This window comes from Pelobates fuscus, chromosome 5, assembly GCF_036172605.1.
Source record: "Pelobates fuscus isolate aPelFus1 chromosome 5, aPelFus1.pri, whole genome shotgun sequence".
Lineage (NCBI taxonomy): Eukaryota > Metazoa > Chordata > Amphibia > Anura > Pelobatidae > Pelobates > Pelobates fuscus.
This window is the reverse complement of record NC_086321.1, coordinates 367,081,100-367,101,276: the sequence shown is the minus strand read 5'-3', so window position 1 is coordinate 367,101,276 and position 20,177 is coordinate 367,081,100. Positions and strand designations below refer to the sequence as shown.

The window sequence follows — 20,177 nt, the reverse complement described above, 5'->3', positions numbered from 1 at the left end:
GGGCTGCGCGTATCGCTCTTTCCTGTTGGCAGTACACTCCGCAATGTGAGTGCCCTGGTGCGCTGCCGTCGGTCATCGGACTAGATGGGTTTCTAAGTTGTCGTGGCCATAACAAAATGACTAAACACATAACTGACGACCATGGCTGGTTGTGGTGGGGTCCCCCGCTGATTTAGGCGTAAAACAGCAGGGTTGTGGCGGGGGTATGTCCTTGCCAATTGAGTTTGAGGTTACGTTTAAGTAGATGGAATGAGATGAACAAGTTTTTTAAGGTCTCAAACCTCCCCTGCTCTAAAGGTTTAACTTTAGGTTGCCTGAGGTCTCGTGCCCATCGAGCGTGGATAAGGTCGGCTGATGGCAGGCATTGGAAGGATTTTTTATGACGAGGGGGGAGGTGAGAGGGAGTGGTGATTAGGAACCACTCCATGTTTTTTATTGGCAAGGACGGTTGGGTCACTGTATAACACTATGGGTGGAGTTATATATGTATATATGTTAATTTATGCTTATTTATGTCTAATGTTTTGGTTACAGAAAAGAAGAGATTCAATAAATAAAGTTATGGATGTGTTATGCAGTAATTTAGTTGTGATAATAAATGCTGTGGCCTGTTTCATCCATACTAAGTGGTCTGTCGTTATTGGGGGGTTTAATGGGGTTAGAATTTGTTCTAGGCTGCATCGCGATTCCCCACTACGTACATACATGGAAAATGCAAATACCTGTTACTTCTAACAAAGACATTTAATGAAAGTGGCCTAGATTTTGCCTTGGTTAATCCTATGACATCGTAGGAGTGCTCTCATTCAGAAATATTCTTATCACAGACTGCCTGTAAGAATGTGTCAATCCTTAATACAATGTATACATGTTTGTGTGTGCGTTTAGTGGAGACATATGCTAGTGAGTCAGATTAAGTTTTGCTTATTCTTTCAAAAAGCTGTTTTTTTTTATGTTGTCTGATTTCTTGTGTGGTTTTCAGAAACTGCTGACAAACAAACGATCCCTTTTTTGAGGTTTACATTGTCCGCTTCACTCATAAAATCACTTTCTGATTCAGAGGTCGCGTGAGTTTATATCACAGTTAATGACCACCGCAGCTTAAAAATGAGGACAACATTGCGATAAATTATTAAAGTCTGTTGTTAACTAGATCTGAATGGAAAAAGATTGTGTATGTTTGTGTGTATATGTATATATATATATATATATATGTGTGTGTGTGTGTGTATATATATCATCATTTTTGTTTTGTTCCCTCATCTGACCTCTCTAGATGACATTACCGTTGACAAGTGCAGGTCAGTGTACAGACAATTGGAGGTGTGAACATGGGATGGGTGGTCCAGGAGGGGATGTAACAATAGAGAAGCCTCCCATTTAGGGGGGGATGTTCTGAAAATGGAAAGAGGGCTGCTCATTCCCAGAGTACTGTTTAAGTTGATAGCACAGATGTTACAGAGCAGATGTTGAGTTTTACCAAATAGGGACAGTGGGCAGAACCCCAAATTTGGGACACTTCTGATGAACAGGACATTTGGGTGATATCATCTAAGCAGTGCATAACAGGCTGCTGCCAGTGTTCTCTACATCACATCAGTGCTGTAGCGGAGGGCAATAGTAAAATCCCCGATATCCGCTGGTTACACAGGTACATCTACAGTCAGCGCTGAAAAGTAAGACAAGTTCCCCAATCCTCCCAATAACCGGACGAAACACAGTCTGGGAGTCAACTAACTTGCTTTATTCACAGACTTCCATATTTATGCAGTTCCCCTTGCAAGGGGTTTCCGTACAGATGTTACAGGGGATTTCTCCCATCAGGCAGCCTGATTATCCCAACAGGCATTGCTGCACGAGAGGGATACTCCCACTAAAATGGACGATTAAGTGGATTATCTCCTCGTGCAGCAAAACCGACAATTTATACAGAAATCCATATTTTATAAAATTTTACTCGCTTTTAGACGAATGACCGTTCGGTAGATAGCTGGGGTCGGCGGGTACATTTAGTGAGAATACCGCTCCGATCCCAGCTAAACTAACCGAACGCCGCACAAAATACATTAAAACATTGAGTTCGGTTTAAAAGTACCGAACCCCTATGGGGAACAGAATGTGCCGAACGCTCTGGAAGTCCAGCGGTGTTCGGATCATTGAGTAGCCGTTTTCAGTTCCAGGCTCTCGAGGACCGAACACCGCTGCAGAGACAAAGGATCCAAGATGGCCGACCGCCGCATGGTCGGTAGCCGAACGACGGCCACCTAGGAGAGCCCTTAATTACCGATTGCAACATTGTTGCAATCGGTTAATTGGTGCCACACGACTTGTGAGTGGGTGGTCTACCTGGGGAGCCCACATTCGTATGGCGAACGGCCTTGAGAGCCGTGTTTCGTCAAACGAAAGGATTTTGTATGCTGGCAGCGTACAGCTGCCAGCATGCGAACGGCCATAATACAGTACATACACAGATTAAAATACACAGTATATATTCAGCCTACGTACAACCTTTAATAACTATAGTCCAGAAGTGGCTAGGTTTGCCACAAGTGCCTCTCCTCTAAACCATGTTTTCCAACTGTCCTACTTTCGTCGGGACAATCCCAATTTTGGGGTCCTGTCGCACTGTCGTTTTTTACTTCTATTCTCATGCATTAAGGTACACCAGGTTATTAAACGTGCTTGTGCCGTGCAGCAGGCACTAGGTCCCTGCAGAGCCGGCTGTTTGTGAGCCTGGCGTGCTTGACGCCAGGCTCAAACGCTTCTTCAGTGGCCAGACCTACCTACTTTCCAGGCAGGCCCATCCATTATTGGCATTTCCAGTGATGCAAGTTGCATCACTGGAGATGCCCATGAGGAAGGTCTGCTCCCTTTCCCAATTCCAGACTGTCGCAAATTTGGTAGGTATGTCTAAGTAGTGCATATTAGTCTGCTGCCAATGTTTTTGGTTAGTGCTCTCCTCTAAGCAGTGCATATCAATTTCTGCCAGTGATCTATGCAATTAGACAGACTGATGTCTGCAGAATACTTAAGGAACCCAGCTGCTCACACTGGAGGGACCACAATTCATCAGCCAAAAATATATATATTTTTCACTAATAAGCTGGGATTAGTTGTAGCTTTAAAAAGTAGCATACGTTAAGATTTGCTACAACATATCAAGTGCTGATTTTCCAAGATAGTTTCCTTCAAGTACCTTATAGGTCAAAATATGGACAAACCAGGGGAGATTAATAAAATGTCACTAATGGGAAATGAGGCCACGTTCTAAATAGGAAGCAGTCACCATGGAAACCAATGAAAGCAGCAAGGACATTCTTTTTGGGGTTTTTTTTACGCCGAATGCTCCACTTTTTGAACTTTGTTCCACTTTGCTATCAGTGACACTTTCATAAATTTCCCCCCACAGTGCTTCGTGCTGGCTCTGATATTAATCTGTTGTGATAATGTGACTTATTGCCTCATACGGTACCGATGCAGAGAAATATCATTGGATGATAATTCATTCCCCTGGTAAAAAAAAAAAAAAAGAAAAGCTAAATAAAAAATGTATTGATTTAAATCAGAAGTGTCACTTCTATGAAAGTGACCGTTTTCCATTCTCTCCAGTAAATACGGTTTAAACATTTACTGGTTTAAGAAGATCGGGGGGAGGTGAGTATAAAACACACTTACTGCCACAACACTTCCATGTGCAGATGACCCTATCTTCCCATTAAGCTCCTCGGTGTGTTTATGTACAGTCTGACATTTCTTGAGAAATTCCAAAGAGCACATGACCACACCGTATTCTTACTGTAGAGCATATGCACACACAGTATTTCTTTGGTAGTCCCTTACAAGCACACGCACACCTCGCAGGCAGTTAAATTCACTTACATGGTATGCTCAGCCTGTAACAGAACAGCCCAGCACACAACGTGTATTCCAAAATCCATACACATTTTTTTTTCTAATAAAACATCTCATGGCTGACTTTTTTGGTTAACTACTGGGCTGTGTACTTTTGTTCTCATCAATATTTTCAGAGGTCAGACTACCTCACCTGTAAGTGTCCTTGAGCAAAACACCTAAGGATATATTCACTTTCCTCAAATCCTTATAGATTGTAAGCTCATTTGAACACTGCCTTCTTTACCTCTAAATATTCCCTTTCTAGAATTGTAAAACACTGCAGAATATTTTGGCGGCCCATACATTTTAATAATTATAACACATAGTGTGATTTTTCACTTGGTGTTTCAGGAAAAAAGTTTTTTTTTTTGTTTTTTTTTCTGTTTTGTATGTTTAACCCCTTAAGGACCAAACTTCTGGAATAAAAGGGAATCAGGACATGTCACACATGTCATGTGTCCTTAAGGGGTTAAGCAATGCCAGTAACAATCTTTGCTCCCTAGTTGTTTGTGAACTACATTTCCCATCATGCAGAGGAAGCCTTTCATACTCTTTAATTGCAGTAGATATTTCCTCCTTAACAGTTAATCTCTAACCCTATACGACTGACAGAGGGCGCCACAGTCTCATATTGTAATCCAAGCTGAAGTCATGTTCCTTTGAATCCTACTGCTTACATTTTATCCGAGAATTCTTTCACGTTTGTATGGTGTTGCCTTTTTTTTTTTTTTAGTATATTACCTTTTAGAGAAATAATTTTACTTAATAAATAAAAACGCAAGATGGTAACTCAAATGCATTTACTAAATACATTCTAAGGCCTCCGTTTAATATTGTTGAATAAGCTTTTCAAATTATTATTATAATTCTTTATTATAGTTAAATTATAGTTCTCTTTACTCAGCATCCCAAACCGTCTCTTTCTGTTTAGTTGATATGCCTTTATCTTTTGAGTTCATCGATCCAGTAGTAGCTACAAGAATGTTTAAAGATTGTTTTTTTTATTTTTACATTAAAGTGTTCGCATCGCTATATCCATTCCCAAAGCATTATAGCATTTACCCCAAATTATAGAGAGACTATCCAATAATTCTCCTTTCTCGTCTTCTCATATCGCTACCTATAAGTTGAACGGTGGGAACAGCCCTGCTGGCCATAGTGGACATCCTTTTACAAAATCAAAATTATTAACAAAAACAAAAATAGACATTCAAAGCCTCGATTTATACTAAATAACAAGGCAGCTTTGCAAACCATGAAAATTAGCTTTTATCTTCTTAATGATGATTTTATAAATTGGTGTATAAAATAGGATTCCATACAAATTCATGTTTAAGCCTATTCTGCTTGGAACTAACAAGTGTAATCCTCTTCCTTTCATTTCTTAGATTTTTTTTTGTGTGTGTGTGTGTGTGTGTGTGTGCACGTGCGTGCGTGCGTGTGTTTGGTGGTTTTTCCACTGGAACAAAGGTCTAAAAAAACAAAACAAAACACAACTACACGATGTGAAATCAAAGTCTATCTAGTAGTGCAATTCTGGTTCTTTTTAGCCTAATGATGACTATTCATGGCCCACAGAGGATTCAGAACTACATTTCACATGGTTCTCAGCCAGCCATAAGGACCTATCATTGAGAATCGAATCATCTGGTTGCCAGGTAACTAGTGCTTGTAGAGCATCTCTGAAGGGTTACGTCCGTCGCTGCCATGGGCTGATTTGCCATAAACGAGTTACTGCTCTTAAAATGCTTCCACAAACTGTTCCACCTAAAAACTGACACAGAGCTGCAGTTCTTAATGAATACTCTCATTTTGCCAAAGAAGAAATGTGCCCAAGGCAAGTCATTTTGTATCCGCATAATAATTATCAATTTCTTTGGGTTCGGCAGAAGGAAACTGTTATTATAGGTTTCCCCAGAGGTTGCAGGCTTAGTCCGACTCGTATAATGTGATGATAATACTAATTATTATTGTAATTATAACTTTCTGCCAGGTGCCTTATTGTTCTGTAATCCACCTTTTATCCGTTCTCTGAAACATGACATGTTTTTTTGGAGTTTGGTCTTTTGTTACGGAGTGGTTTCCACACTATATGTGGCGTTTTGGATAGAGATTTGTATTACGACACATTATACCTTGTGTTCTGCAAGTGAAACTGGTTAATCTTCTGCCGTTATGACCCTGTCTTTAATTTTGTATAAACCGTTTAGATTCCATGAAACGAGTCGGAGGAGAAAGGAGAGACAGGGTGGAGGGAGCAGGTCGTAATTATTGGCAAAGCAAATGTGATGTAGATTTTCTTCCTTTTTCAATATTTCAAAGTTCTATCCAATGTTTTTTGAGCATCTGCCCTGCTGGATGCTAACATTCGGCATGCATGTAGACATTAAGAGGATGGATGGGTCAAGGGTACCAGATTGGACCTGTGTTCCACTGTGTCTGCATTGATAGTGGTCGTGGAGCTGGGTTGAGTGTTGTGATTCGAGTAGATGTTTAGTTTTAGACACTGTCTGTCAGGAAAGAAGGTCCTACGGCACTTCCTGTAGACACCAGAATTGGGATTCTCCCCTGGAATTTAAGTGGAAATAATTAACACCTGGTTCTTTGTAAGTGTTGGTAAGACACATCAACACAGGTCTGTATTTATATGTAGTGTTGGTGCGTGAATGCTGGGGAGATTTTATATGTAGTATGTATGTGTGATAGTTGGGTTGTATTTGTAATGATTGTGCGTGTTTGTTTTTTATGTGTAGATAATCAGTGTATGCATAAATATTTGGATGTGTGTGTCTACATGTGTTTGTGAATGTAAACATATTAGTTTGTAATGCCAATGTGTGAAAATGCAGAGTGTCAGTGTGTGAATTTTTATAAAGTGTGTACTTTACTTACTTCGTGTTCTGCACGAGCAAATAAAGGTGAATTATGTCTGTATGTTTGTGTGCATGTAGGAGTGTGTTGCTGTGTGAGATTCCAACCTCAGCTATGGTCTCTCGCTCCAACCTACCCCAAAGGGTAATTTTACAGTGAGAAATGAACAGGAGAGAGTCCTGAAACATTTTACTGGTTCTCTTCAACAAATGTTTTAAGGGTTTTACTAGTGGACCATGTTGGTTTTGGCACTGCAATGGCCACATTCCACATCAAGACTTGTATATCTTTCTGTATTCTGATCCCGCATATATATATATATATCTCCCTCTGTCTCACTCCCACCACAATTTATGTATCTCACTGTATACCCCCAGCAACAATCCTGTAACATTGCCGACTCCATTTTCTATCCTCCCATCTATGTCCCTCCATTTAATTTGTCCTTTTTCTCCATATTCTGTTCTTCTGTTTTGTTTCCCTTTCCCCCAATATCATGTCCCTCAATTATATTGCCCTTATATCCCAATTCATATCATTTCACTTAATTGTATCCCCCATTCTTACCCTCGTGATGTATTGGAGCTCTGTATGCCATCCACTGTGCGATAGCAAAAATGTCTAGTATTTCTCTGATCACGTGCTGGTATCCTTGACTCCCAGCTGCATCTCAACGTGAAGTGTCCATTGGAAGATGACAAATTCCACTAGTCTTTATAAACTGGTATGTTGTGCACCGCAATACAACCAGTGACAGCAGCCAGAAGATCAATGCTGCCCCTAGCAGCAGTAGTCACAGGTGTCTACAGTCTGGACCTTCACTGTGAATCATGTGGTTCAAGGGCAAGCTGCTCACTTTTTGCAGCCCCTGTAGCGCTACAGGCCAAGAGCGGTACAAGCCATTTGTTGCACCAACCATAGTATCATCCATCATTTTCACATTTTTCATCAGCTGTTGGACCATCTCAGAACTGAGTCAGGTGCAGCAAGGTTGCCTATAATCATATTTTGTTGTCTACATCATGTATAGCAGGTGTGCCCACAAGGTGGATCCCCAGATGTTGCAGAACTACAACTCCCATGATGCTCTGCATGTCTTTAGAATGACTTTACAATGACAAAGCATCATGGAAGCTGTAGTTTTACAACATCTGGAGATCTACATTTTGGGCACCCTTAATGTAGAACATTGGGACTATGATCTATATAGGGTTTCTTTCACAAAAGCCTTATATAAAAGTTAAAAAATAAAATTGCAAAAATTGCAAAATAAATCAAAAGTTTAACTCTTTTTCCGGATTACTTAATTCAAAGAGCTGTATGTGAAATCACTTGTTGGCCTCATTCTTGCATTCTTGAGTAGCCTTCCTGCAGCTAAAGAATCTTCGTAACACTATGTTAAAAAGACTCAACCTGACATGGAGACACCTGTTGGGTTTCAGATGTGTGATTTAAACTACCTTATACCCTTTGCATCAGGGGCTACACTGTAACAATAAAACCGTAAGAATGATCATGCCCCCTCCTGTCTGTCCAATAACTAAGAGAGGTTGAGGTCACCTGGATTCTTGGCTAAACATTTGTGTATCATCTTGTTACCCTGTATCCAGTTAGTACTACACTTTCCATTACTGCAGCATTTCGAAGATTTGTTCCCTATGTTAAGTAGACGTTTGTCGCCTGCTGATAGCGTACATGCATCGCCACATTACGTCAACTAAGAATAAAATGGAAAAAAAAAATCATTTCCATCTGCATTTACACCTGGAAAAGACTGCGGTGCTTGATTGAACATCAGCTCGTTAGCCAGTGCTGATTAACTGCAGCTGATTAAAAGCACAGATATTCTTCCACAAAGTGCTGCGGCCCAGCTGTGTCAAACCTAATCCTGTCGCTGCTTCAGCATGCTAAATGGGCCCGTACTGATACATAGTAATTTTGTGGAAATGATAGGATTAAACGTTCCTCGTAAAAACTATAAAGGTAAAACGTTGGGCGCTGAGGCTTGCCGCAAAATTCTTTCTAATAAATAAGAGGTTATGTGTTACTGAGTTTTACACTAATATATTTTGATTTCTGCTCCTTTAGCGTTTTCCAGCCGAGTGAGCAATTACAGAGAATCTGCCCTATTTTATATAAGCTTGAAGCTGTAAATTCAATTTAAGAAAATTGTCGTGTGTTGTTGACACATGTCTTTACTGGCTTAAAGATTTCAAGACCTCCATAAAACAGCGCTTTTATTCCTGGATTAAAAATGCCTTTTCTAAATATTTATTTATTGTCTTAAAGGGACACTAGAGCCACCATAACCACTACAGCTGAATGGTGTCTACATCACTTCCCTGCAGGCTGAGTAATGAAACCGCTGCCTTTTCAGAGAATAAGCAGTGTTTACATTACTGGCGTGTAACCCCTATAGTTGCATTCATTTAGGCATCCACTAGAGGTGCTTCCTGTTTCGGTGCTGCTGTGTGCAGCACCCACGTTCAGAGTCTCCAAGCTCGGAATTCAATGCATCACTATGAGAAGATGCAGATGCAGTGTTTTATAGATTCCTGGTAAGATCTCACCTAGAGTATTGTGTTCCGTTCTATAGAGCAGATCCCAGCGGGACATAGAGAGGTAGTGATAGTACTTTATAGATCCCTGGTAAGATCTCACCTAGAGTATTGTGTTCCGTTCTATAGAGCAGATCCCACGGGTATATAGAGTGGAAGTAATGACACTTTATTACCAGGCTTTTAGATAAGCGGTTCTGAAACCTGTCCTCAATGGAGATACTGACAAAACCTGGACTGTTGGTGGGCCATGAGGACAGGTTTTGGAACCACTGCACTAGATTATTGCATACGGCTAACCAGGCCTCTAGCTTATTAAGTACTGCTAACCAGTAACCAGGCCTCTAGATTATCACATACTGCTTACTTGGCCTGTAGCTTATTACGTACTGCTAACCAGGCCTCTAGATTATCACATACTGCTTACTTGGCCTGTAGCTTATTACGTACTGCTAACCAGGCCTCTACATTATTACATGCATACTGCTAAGCATGCGCCTAGATTATTGTTTTAGATTTGTGATTTGTCTGAGGAGGGTGGGTTATTTTTCTTTTTTATGGTTCAAAGAGAGAGACCAAAAGTAAAGATTCCATTTTTTTCCCAATATTAATATAGAAGTTAATATATGTTTATATGAATAATAATATATTCTCTAATTGAATTCCTATTCCTTTTAAGAGACGACATGGGAGCGGCCGAACAGCTCGCCAGTGAGTGTGAAAAGCCCCGTGGTCAAGAAGTCCTCTTTACCAACAGGTAGCGCTTACTCTCGTCTTTCTAATGCGTCTCCATCTTCTCTCTTACCTTAGGCAACAGCACAATTGTTGAGCTGTGATTCCATGTAAAGTTACTGGTAGCATAATGCACTGACCAGCAATGGTTAATCACTTCTAACTACTAGTTTAAATTGAGGGTAAACATTTTCATTTTATTTTATTTTGCAGAATAAAATTTAATCCATAAAACCAGACACTTACCATAATTTATACTCTAGTTATGGTAATTAGCCATTAGAGGAACAAATTTATGTGCCGCAAGGTACCAGTCCCCAAAAAGGTACCTGTACATTTGCTGAAAATATCTGTTTACCCTCTGCTTTCAAACAGTACAGGAAGTTTCAACAGGTGATATTATTCCTACTGTCAGGGTGGGGGGAGAAGTGGATGGACTCTGCCATATCACTCTTAGCATAATATTAGTATTCCAGAGATAGATAAAGATTGCTATAGCAGTTTTACATGCATTTATTTTATAAATATATGATTTACTGTATATGGGTATTATGCTCAAATGCAGACATTCTTTTACATTCTGTTATTTTTAGTAAACGGTACCAAACCTTCCCCAATTTCAGTGGAACAGTCCTGGTTTTCGTCTCTTGTTTCTCCATCCTGAAAACAGTCACTAACAAGCATATCATTTATTAGAGGCGCTCACGCTATACTCAGGGCTTTAGGACCCTACATAGAGAACCGAAACATGGGGTGCTCTGGTGGGCAGACCTAATTGATTTGAAGTCAGCCTGGCATATATTCACGCCAGGCTTACCTGTCAATTTTACATTAACAGCCAGTGACGTGAACCGTCTAACTGGCCTGACCACAATAGCAGATTTAACAAATTAACCTTGTTACACCCCCCAGCTGTCCATCAGATAATCTGACCTGTTACTTCCTGGGTATTTAACTGAAACTAAACTCAAGGGGCTGTAATTGCTCAGAGCACCTATCTTGCAAAGACTTTTCATTGAGCTAGATTGAGAAGTCTGTGATTAAACCGCCACAGAGGGGGGAGGACTTGCAAAGACTTCAGACAAGAAATCTGCTGTTTTTCAATATACTCCGAATGGAACAAATATATGCATGTTTTCATTGGGAGTAGATCTACTAAACAGTAAATCTAAAAGTGTCCCTTTACTGATTTATCCAAAATGCATTAAAGGGTTTCACTTTTAGCCTTTTCTTTTGTAGCTGTTAAAATGTACACCAACTGTGTTTTTTAATGACTGTATGCCACAGTCATGGTGTTCATTTCGACGCATGGCAAAATAGTACCTGTATTTATCCTATGACATGCAACTATGTTACCCAGTAGAATAAAAACCAAGGATTCGTTTCAGGAACAAGCTAAGCTCAGAAAGCTGTCAGAAAGACATGACCTGAGCTGCCACGGACTGCAAACCTCGCTGGAGGGAGTATAATTATCAAGTCCCTGTAATTCTTGGTCTGCTGGTCCTGGTTAACAAGAATTCTGCTGCAAATGACACGTTTGCTACATAGGGGAATCTATTTCGTGCAGAACTGAAGAGGAGAATCTCCATCCGTTTGAAGGTAGAGAGACGGGAAAAAGACTGGAAAAGATCTTGCAGGCATGGGAATGTTTTCTGGGAATAAAAAATAAATAAAAAATAAGTAAAATATTTGTCGTTTGTAAGCTAGAGGCACATTGCCCTCGTTAATTTCTCCATCTCACGGTTTAGACTCACACGACTGAGGATGTATTTTCCAGCAGATCTGCTTTCTAACAAGTAGCTTTACAAATCCCACCGTGCCACTTGATCGTATACAAGTACCACAGTTTCCATAGCAACCATGCAATAGTGAAATGTTTCAAAAGCAGCAAAAAAAAATATTTTTTTCCCGGTTTAACCAAAGCAACTCCATTTTTTTTTATTTTTTTATTTTTTTATCAAAACAGCCAAAAGGCTTATTTTTTTTATTTTTTTTTGTGCTGACCTAAACCTCACAGAATCGGGAAATTATGTTGGTGCTCCAAAGTGGCGCAAACCATGGTGTCACTTGAAACATTAACATGAGAAATGGGTAAATAAAAGGATGACGGATTATTCTCCATTTTCGTGTTATCTGACCTCATGCGCTGTGCTGCACATGCAAGTCTCTAAATCAGAAAATTTTCTGACAAATGCTATACTGACTACGCTGAATCCTTAAAGAGCAACTGTCGCTTGCCAGGGTTATGTCTACCTAAAGGAAGGACTACAAAACTGAATCCCTAACACTATAGTGTTACAGTGTCCTGTTGCCTCCACCCCACCCCTTTTTTTTATCACTTACCTGATTCCAGTGCCGAGTGACGTCGCGGCGATGAATCAATGGTTTCCTATTGGGATTTTGAAGATGCTTTGCATGAAGATGTTCAGTGTCGTTTCACGGACTTAAACTCCATGAAGCACCAGGATGCGCCTTTAAAGACGCTGTCTGGAAGACCAACGCTAGAGGTGGAGTTAACCCTGCAATGTAACAAGGGGCACTGCAACCCAGGCAACTTAAATGACATGAAGTGGTCTGGGTGCCTATAGTGTGCCTTTAAACTTATACTTAACAATTATGTGTTTGTAAAGTGTAAAAATTCAAATGTGAAAATCTGTCCCCCTTTATCCTGCAACATGGCTCCTCCACCTTAGCTCCCTCTCAATAATTATTATACGCTCTTTCAGTAGCACCTAGAAGTCAGCTTGGAGAAAGCCTATAAAGAAGTGGAGAAATTAAATATTGAAACTTGACCAAGCACTAATATTCGCAAATCCTGAGCTCTCGTTCCGATCTGGCTGATGACGCCCCAGTGGCGCTGTCGGAGGTAGAATTACACCTCCTGCAGCAAAGTGGTTAAACTCCGCATGTACAGTGTTTTATACGAAAACACTGCAAGCACAAACTATAGGCACTATGACCACTTCAAATGTCTAAAGTGGTCATGGACCTTGGAGTGACAATTTAAAATTACTCTTCGACATAGTATGTTGTTGTAGCTCTCAGACGTCTAGAATGAAGCTTTTTCTGTAAACACTGCTAGGGATCAGTATGGCTGCTCTGTACGACCCCATTTTGATGCCTTTGGTAATATATTTCAAGGTATTACATCTGTGTAGATCGGGTTAAGTCCTTCAGGCAATGTCTTAACCTTTTTAAATGTCTCTTATCAGCACTTGGAGGAGTTTATCACATTACAGAGAGCAGATTCCTCTGTTAAAGGGAGGGGGTGCTTTAAAAAGCAGAGAATTAAATATATTTTGCAGGAGAGCCTTCATTTTAATGCACCCCCTGAACTGCATCCCCACCTACCTGATTTCATGCTAGTCTAAACATGAAAATATATGGAATCTGGGGGGGAAATCGAAAGTGGAGCAGTTACCATGGAAACAAATAGAATGTTCCTTTTATTTCTCTTTCCACCTATAGAACTTTGCATCATCACCTATGATAGCTCTATACATTTGTACACGTCTGCGGTGCATAGGGTGTCTGTTTGTCTGTCTTAGAGTTCCAGTGGTTAGAAGCTAAACACATGTCGCTGTTCCCTGTTAATTTATCTGTTTTCAATGCGATGCTTGGTCACGTTTAACTTCTACTTCCCATTACTGCATGTTACGCGTTCATTCCTGAACAATTGACATGATTTGATGGGTTCTGATGCAGACAGTAGAGAAATTTTGCTGATAAAATATCTTGGAGACATCTGTTTCCAGTGAAGGTGACATATTCTACTCAAAAGCAATTAACCCTTTGTATTCGGCTATTGCTGACTGCTTGGTATTGTAGCTGGTCTTTATTTAAACATTTTTTTTATTTGTTATCTCAATTAAGATGATAATCTGTCAAGGTATATATTAGGATCTGCAGACTCCTCTGTGTGACATTTGCTCAACACCTTGAATATTTCAGAGGTCGGTTATTAATGTACTTATTTTCATGAACATCTCAATCAAACTGTTCTCTTGCCATACTCCAGAAGTAGTCGTTCTCATATGTTAAATGCAAGAATTCATGGCTGCAAACTTTGGCCTCTCATTTCTCTGCTAGTGATGTCGCGAACATAAAATTTTTCGTTCGCGAACGGCGAACGCGAACTTTCGCCGGACGGGGATCCATGGCAAAACTCCCATGGAAAATTACATAGTTGATGCAGAGTCTGGTTTTAATCCATAAAGTGCGTAAATCACCTAACATTACTAAATTGTTTGGAATAACGTGCTTTAAACCATCAGATATGATGTTGTATCGATCAGGTAGTGTAAGGGTTACGCCCGCTAAGGAAAGGAAAGGATGAGCATTTGAGATGCAAGAAGACGGGAAGGATCGGGAGACTTAAAATCAGTACAGAAGACAATGAAAAAAACATACATGTTTGAACGAACTGCAAAATATTTTTTATTTTTTAATAGGAATCCAGATGTGTGGCTGATATCAGCTTGCCAACACATTCTTTGATAGTGATGCATTCTTAAAATAGTATAATAAATGCTAAAATGTATGATAGTAAACCACCTGCATTAGACTCTACCCAGTATCAAACTAGTCCTACTTCGACTTGCAAACACATTGCTTCTACATGACCGGTGTATCGTCGCCATATGGGCATCTGGAACCTTGAACAACCCCCCAACATACCTTTCCCAATAAGACACGGACACTAGGGTATACTGGGTGAAGTTGTCCTAATCTTTATTAAATATATAAATAATAATAACAACATAAAACCCTGCCTTTGCTTCCATATCCTTCTGTTAGGTATAACAGGCAATGTTCTAAATAGCATATATATGCTATCATTATACCAACATAAACATCACTTAAAGTGCCAACAATTTATTCTAACTTAATCATGGTAGGGGTATACCCGGATATGCCTACCCCACCAGGTTCTGAACCACCGACAGGATTCGAAACCTACCAAACATACCAATAACCATTAACATAACCTTCCTAATGGGAAGCCTATTTCCTCTCCTTGAGCTCCCTATCCCGCCGCTGTGACAAAGCGGGACAACCCAACTATAACCAAAACTCAGGAAGGGAGGGTGGGGGCAAACTCAGCCAGTTAGGCGAGTTAAAAGTGACTTTTTCCAAGATGCCTACCTATTTATCTAGCCTAGCCCCTTCCCCACCAACAACCAATCCCCACTAGCTTCCTCCTATGCCCGCCTCCTACCCCCTGTCAAGGCCCCTTTCCACTAAGCTGCGTTTTTGCTACATCGGGTTACAGTACGCAATTTATTGTGAGTAATTGTCTGGAACCTGAGGGTACAACCACGGGTCCTGACCATGGATTAAGACTTGCCAAAATATTATTATTTTGTGATATATAAAGTGCCAACATTTTGCACAGTGCTGTATAATATGTATACATACAAACATGCAAATGCAACAAGTTGGGAGGTGAGGGCCCTGCTCAAACGAGCTTACATTTCATGGGATGTAGGTCAGAATTACACAAAAATGAAAGATCAAGCACATAGTAAGAACTGGAAGCAAGGTGAGTTAACGATTAAATTAAATGACCATTTTGGAGGAAAAGACAAGCATTGGGTTGGTAAAATGTGAGAAGAAGAGGCACAGGGAAGGTTGTTGGTGTTAAGTGTATGCTTTCTTGAAGAAGTGATTTTGTAATTTTGTTGTTGTTGTCGTTTTGTTTTTGAATGGAGAATGTGTCCGACCATAACAGAAAAGGAAGTTCCATAGGTTCAGCCCCAGAGAAGGTGGTCATCTGCATTTGCTTTAATCTGTTATATTTGTTGGGTCTGACTGGGGGGGGGGGATTGTAAAATCAAGCTAAACTAGCCCTGCAGACTTGGAGAATCTTCCAAATTGTCAATTATGAAATTCACTTATTTCACTAAAATTCACTCTTTAGTGAATAAACCACAAATACAATATGTTGCCATTTAGAGCTCTCCTGTATCTAGCCTTTCAGGGTCAATACAATACGCAGCAATAAATGATTCGGCATTTACAGCACATAAGATTAATATATTTTTTAATTAAAGTATAGTATATTCTTCAGCATTAGCGGTCCATTTGTGAGTGAATATGCAATGATATTTGTTGATGTTCAAATAATATTTAATGGGGTGATCATGTCTAATTAAATTCGCCATTTATGTGATTGCAGTAAACGGATACCATTCTGCGTCCCCTGCTCACCAGACAGATTCTGGCCATGTGACTATACGAAAAGCAAGCAGTGAGCCCCAGGTGAGTCTGACCGACCTAATCTTCTACATTATTCAGAAAAAATTTAGTACTATATAGAATTGCCTCCCAGCAGAGGTGGTATCAAGCAGGAAGAGAGCTTGATTTCTCCTGGGTATAAAAGGAACTGGTATATAGTTTACATATTCAAGCATAACATATGTGAAGGCCTTACTCTCTTCTTCAGGAATATTTCAGCACTTTGCACATGTGTCAGAAAAAGGACAATAATATCCCTTTAGAACAATGTCCCACTGGTCCTGAATCTCACTTCGATCCATTCTTCTAATAATGCACAATAGTAATTTATGGTATTAAATAATTTAAACATGTCTATTTCTCCTGGTGCCCTTCAAGAGGCTGGCCGGCTTGTTTTACTGGTTTCTGCCTTGTACCGAGGAAAAATCCCTACACACATTTATATAACAGGAGGTTTTGAGTATCTCTTCAATGGCCGTTAAAGTGTAAGCTCACCGGCCACGTCCTACACTAACAAATCACCTTGCTACTCTTAGCTATAAGGCATAATCTCTGAGACAGAAAGGGATATCCTTATTAACCCTCATAGGATATACATGGGGTGGGTGGCAGCGATGTAACATGTAACCACCTGAAGAAGTGGTTTTATCAGAGTCCATCCAGATGTTTAAACAGCTACTGGATGCATACTTGTAAAAACAGAAGATTTAAGGATATCATTTTTCAACTGTAGGGTAATAACTGCTTGATCCAAGATTAAATCTGACTGCCATTCTGGGGTTGAGGGAATTTTTTTTCTAGTTTGTTGCAAAATTGGTAGCGCTTCAAACTTTTTTTTTTTTTTTTGCCTTCCTTTGGCTCAACAGCAAAAAACTAATGTGAGGAAGGCTGAACTTGATGGACGCAAGTCTCTTTTCAGCCTATGTAGCTATGTAACATTGCTGTGTAATATAGAGTCGTTCGGATTTAGGTAAAATGAGACATATTTCTAGATACATGGACCAGAGACATGTTATGGAGTGCAATAAAACAAGCCAGCCTGAAAAGGAAGGCACGTCTGTTAATATGGGCAATATGTGTTGGCACAAGATTGGCATATTTTATCTGCAGCTGAGTCTCGGTGTCATTTAAAGTGCAGTTTAAAGGAGAGCGTTCAAGACCTTAACGCAGAGGAATTAATTGTACTCTGAAGGGTCACCATTGATTCCGAAACCCAACTTATTTACTAGCTGAACCTTTGCAGAAAGCATTTACTTTGATTTTTATTTTTTTTGTAAGCAGCTCTTAATCGTATCATACGAAGCAAACTGTAGAGTATTGCTGGTCGGTCTTGGAGAGAAAATAGTTTCAATCTCAACATAATTGAGATCTTGTTTGAAAAACCCTAAAAATATAAAATAGTTCACCTTTCTTTCTGAATCGTTTTACAATAAAACTAATATTTTCCAAAAAAAATGAAATAGTTCAATCCAAAATATTTTGAATTCACCTGCACAATGCAACAATGAGTAAATCATTAATTGTAGCAAAATGTATATTATGAAAAATAGTGAATTCTGTCTGTGTGTACGTTTTTTTTTTTTTTTTTTAAATCTACTTCACCCTTCCCCCATGTGTTTTTGTTGTTGTTGGAGAGAATAGATGTACGTTAAATCGTGGCCTTTTTATGTTATAGCTACTAAGCCATTTAATGTGTTTGTCACACTTGCGATGTGCGTAAGAAAGACTGTCTGTGCGTCGGTGTGTTGCATCTTCCTCCTGTGCTATCTGTTCATCCATTGTATTGCTCCACAGATTTGTGATTGGGTTTTCTGAAAGAAATTAGGGCTAAGGTTTTCAGTGAAAATACTGGGATTTCTATTAAAGATGAACCTAATCTTCAATACGTACACAAACTTAACATCTATAGCAGCCTTGCCGGAAGAGTGTTTTATTTATCGTAAATTATAATATTATTGCTTGTGAATCTTTGCGTTCAGCTTGAAGAGCATTCATCCCCATTCTCTAAAGATATAAAAACTGCAGTAGGCACATAACGTAAGCCGTATGTATGGACTTATAACGCTGAACATTCCAAATAAAAAAAAAAAAAACACTGTACAAGATATCTGGGCTATAAACCCATAGTGCACTTCATGACAAATATTCCGCTGTCGTACATGGCACGTAGAACACATAGATTTGTAGATTAGGGTATATGGAATATAAACTTGCAGCACAGGGCGAATTGAGATGTTAAACAGTGCAGGGTACTTTGAAATGGAAATTGACAACACAGAGCACTAACAAATGTAGACTTGCATCGAAGGACACACAGAAAATGTGTACATTGTGTCCAAAATTGCAGAATCGTCACGTGTTGCAGGAAAGTATTTAAATACTTAAACTCAGAAATGTGATATGCCATTACTGTGGAGTAATCCTGCCTCCCCCTACAAATACTATGGCACAATCACCCCCCCAGCCCTGTATCCATGTGAACATGCTGCCTGGGCTAATAGCCAGTCTGAACAAAGGTCTTGGAACGGTTAATTTGTTTCCAAGGGGTTAATTCTGAAAAGAATGTGTGGGCGAGTGTCTTATTGTCAGAACGGATAACCCTCTGCAGAAATTCAGGCTGAGCCAGTGCACAATTACACATTTGGGGCAAAACTGTTTAATAAATTAACGTTCCCTGAATCCCACCACGTGATATGGCTGGCATTATTTAAAAGAGGTGTTATGCGGGGAATTGTCGAGGATATTGTACCGATTAACATATTCAGAAATGAACCTGAAAAACACTCTTCATCTTTTTTTTTTTTTTTTTTTTTTAAGATTTTTTTTTTCAGCAATTCCGAATCCCATTTCAATCAATGTCACATTATATATTTTATTCATGCACAAAAAAAAAATCATATTGAAAGACACTTCAAATGTAAATGAACCGGGCTGTGAGATTTGTTTGAGTGCCGAATGCAGGAGTATTCCAGCCGTGGCACCCATTCTGCCCGGGTGTTCTAGAACACGGAGTATACACATGTGTTAACAGCCGGGTAACAGAGTATATTCTGACTCTGTGATGACATGCATTCCATGCCTTTGCCAATGAGTTCTTGTTTTGCCCCTCCACAAAGTGCTACTGTGATATAAGACAGGGTTATTCTAAATCCTAAAGAAAGAATTAATAGTGAATTTAACATTTATTTCCTAAGTAACCAAACTAGAAGCACAGCTGATATTTTCAATTTTTGGCTATTTTTACCTTGATTTTGAATTCTCAGTTTTGTGCCGTGAGCCCAGTTTTACAAGTTCCTCTCACATTATTTTATAGGTGTGCTGCGACCCCAGTTTTACCAGTTCGTTCCCCTCACAGTAAGTTATAGATCTAATGTAACCCTGGTTTTACCAGTTCCCCTCGCAGTAAGTTATAGATCTAATGTAACCCTGGTTTTACCAGTTCCCCTCGCAGTAAGTTATAGATCTAATGTAACCCTGGTTTTACCAGTTCCCTTCGCAGTAAGTTATAGATCTAATGTAACCCTGGTTTTACCAGTTCCCCTCGCAGTAAGTTATAGATCTAATGTAACCCTGGTTTTACCAGTTCCCCTCGCAGTAAGTTATAGATCTAATGTAACCCTGGTTTTACCAGTTCCCCTCGCAGTAAGTTATAGATCTAATGTAACCCTGGTTTTACCAGTTCCCCTCACAGTAAGTTATAGATCTAATGTAACCCTGGTTTTACCAGTTCCCCTCGCAGTAAGTTATAGATCTAATGTAACCCTGGTTTTACCAGTTCCCCTCGCAGTAAGTTATAGATCTAATGTAACCCTGGTTTTACCAGTTCCCCTCACAGTAAGTTATAGATCTAATGTAACCCTGGTTTTACCAGTTCCCCTCGCAGTA

General features: G+C 39.7%; 1 protein-coding gene across 5 annotated transcripts in view; it reads left to right on the top strand.

The window, feature by feature from the left end:
• GAS7 (growth arrest specific 7) overlaps positions 1-20,177 on the top strand; it is a 237,151-nt gene that overhangs the window by 164,748 nt on the left and 52,226 nt on the right. For 4 of the 5 annotated variants that reach the window (XR_010090911.1, XM_063456088.1, XM_063456090.1 and 1 more), the window contains exons 3-4: positions 10,003-10,080; positions 16,234-16,316. Coding sequence is in view for 4 of the 5 variants with exons in the window: in XM_063456088.1 (XP_063312158.1) it covers positions 10,003-10,080; positions 16,234-16,316 (161 nt within the window). In the remaining variant the exon portion in view is untranslated. The remainder of the gene's footprint in view (positions 1-10,002; positions 10,081-16,233; positions 16,317-20,177) is intronic. The other variant, XM_063456089.1, reaches the window with a different exon arrangement.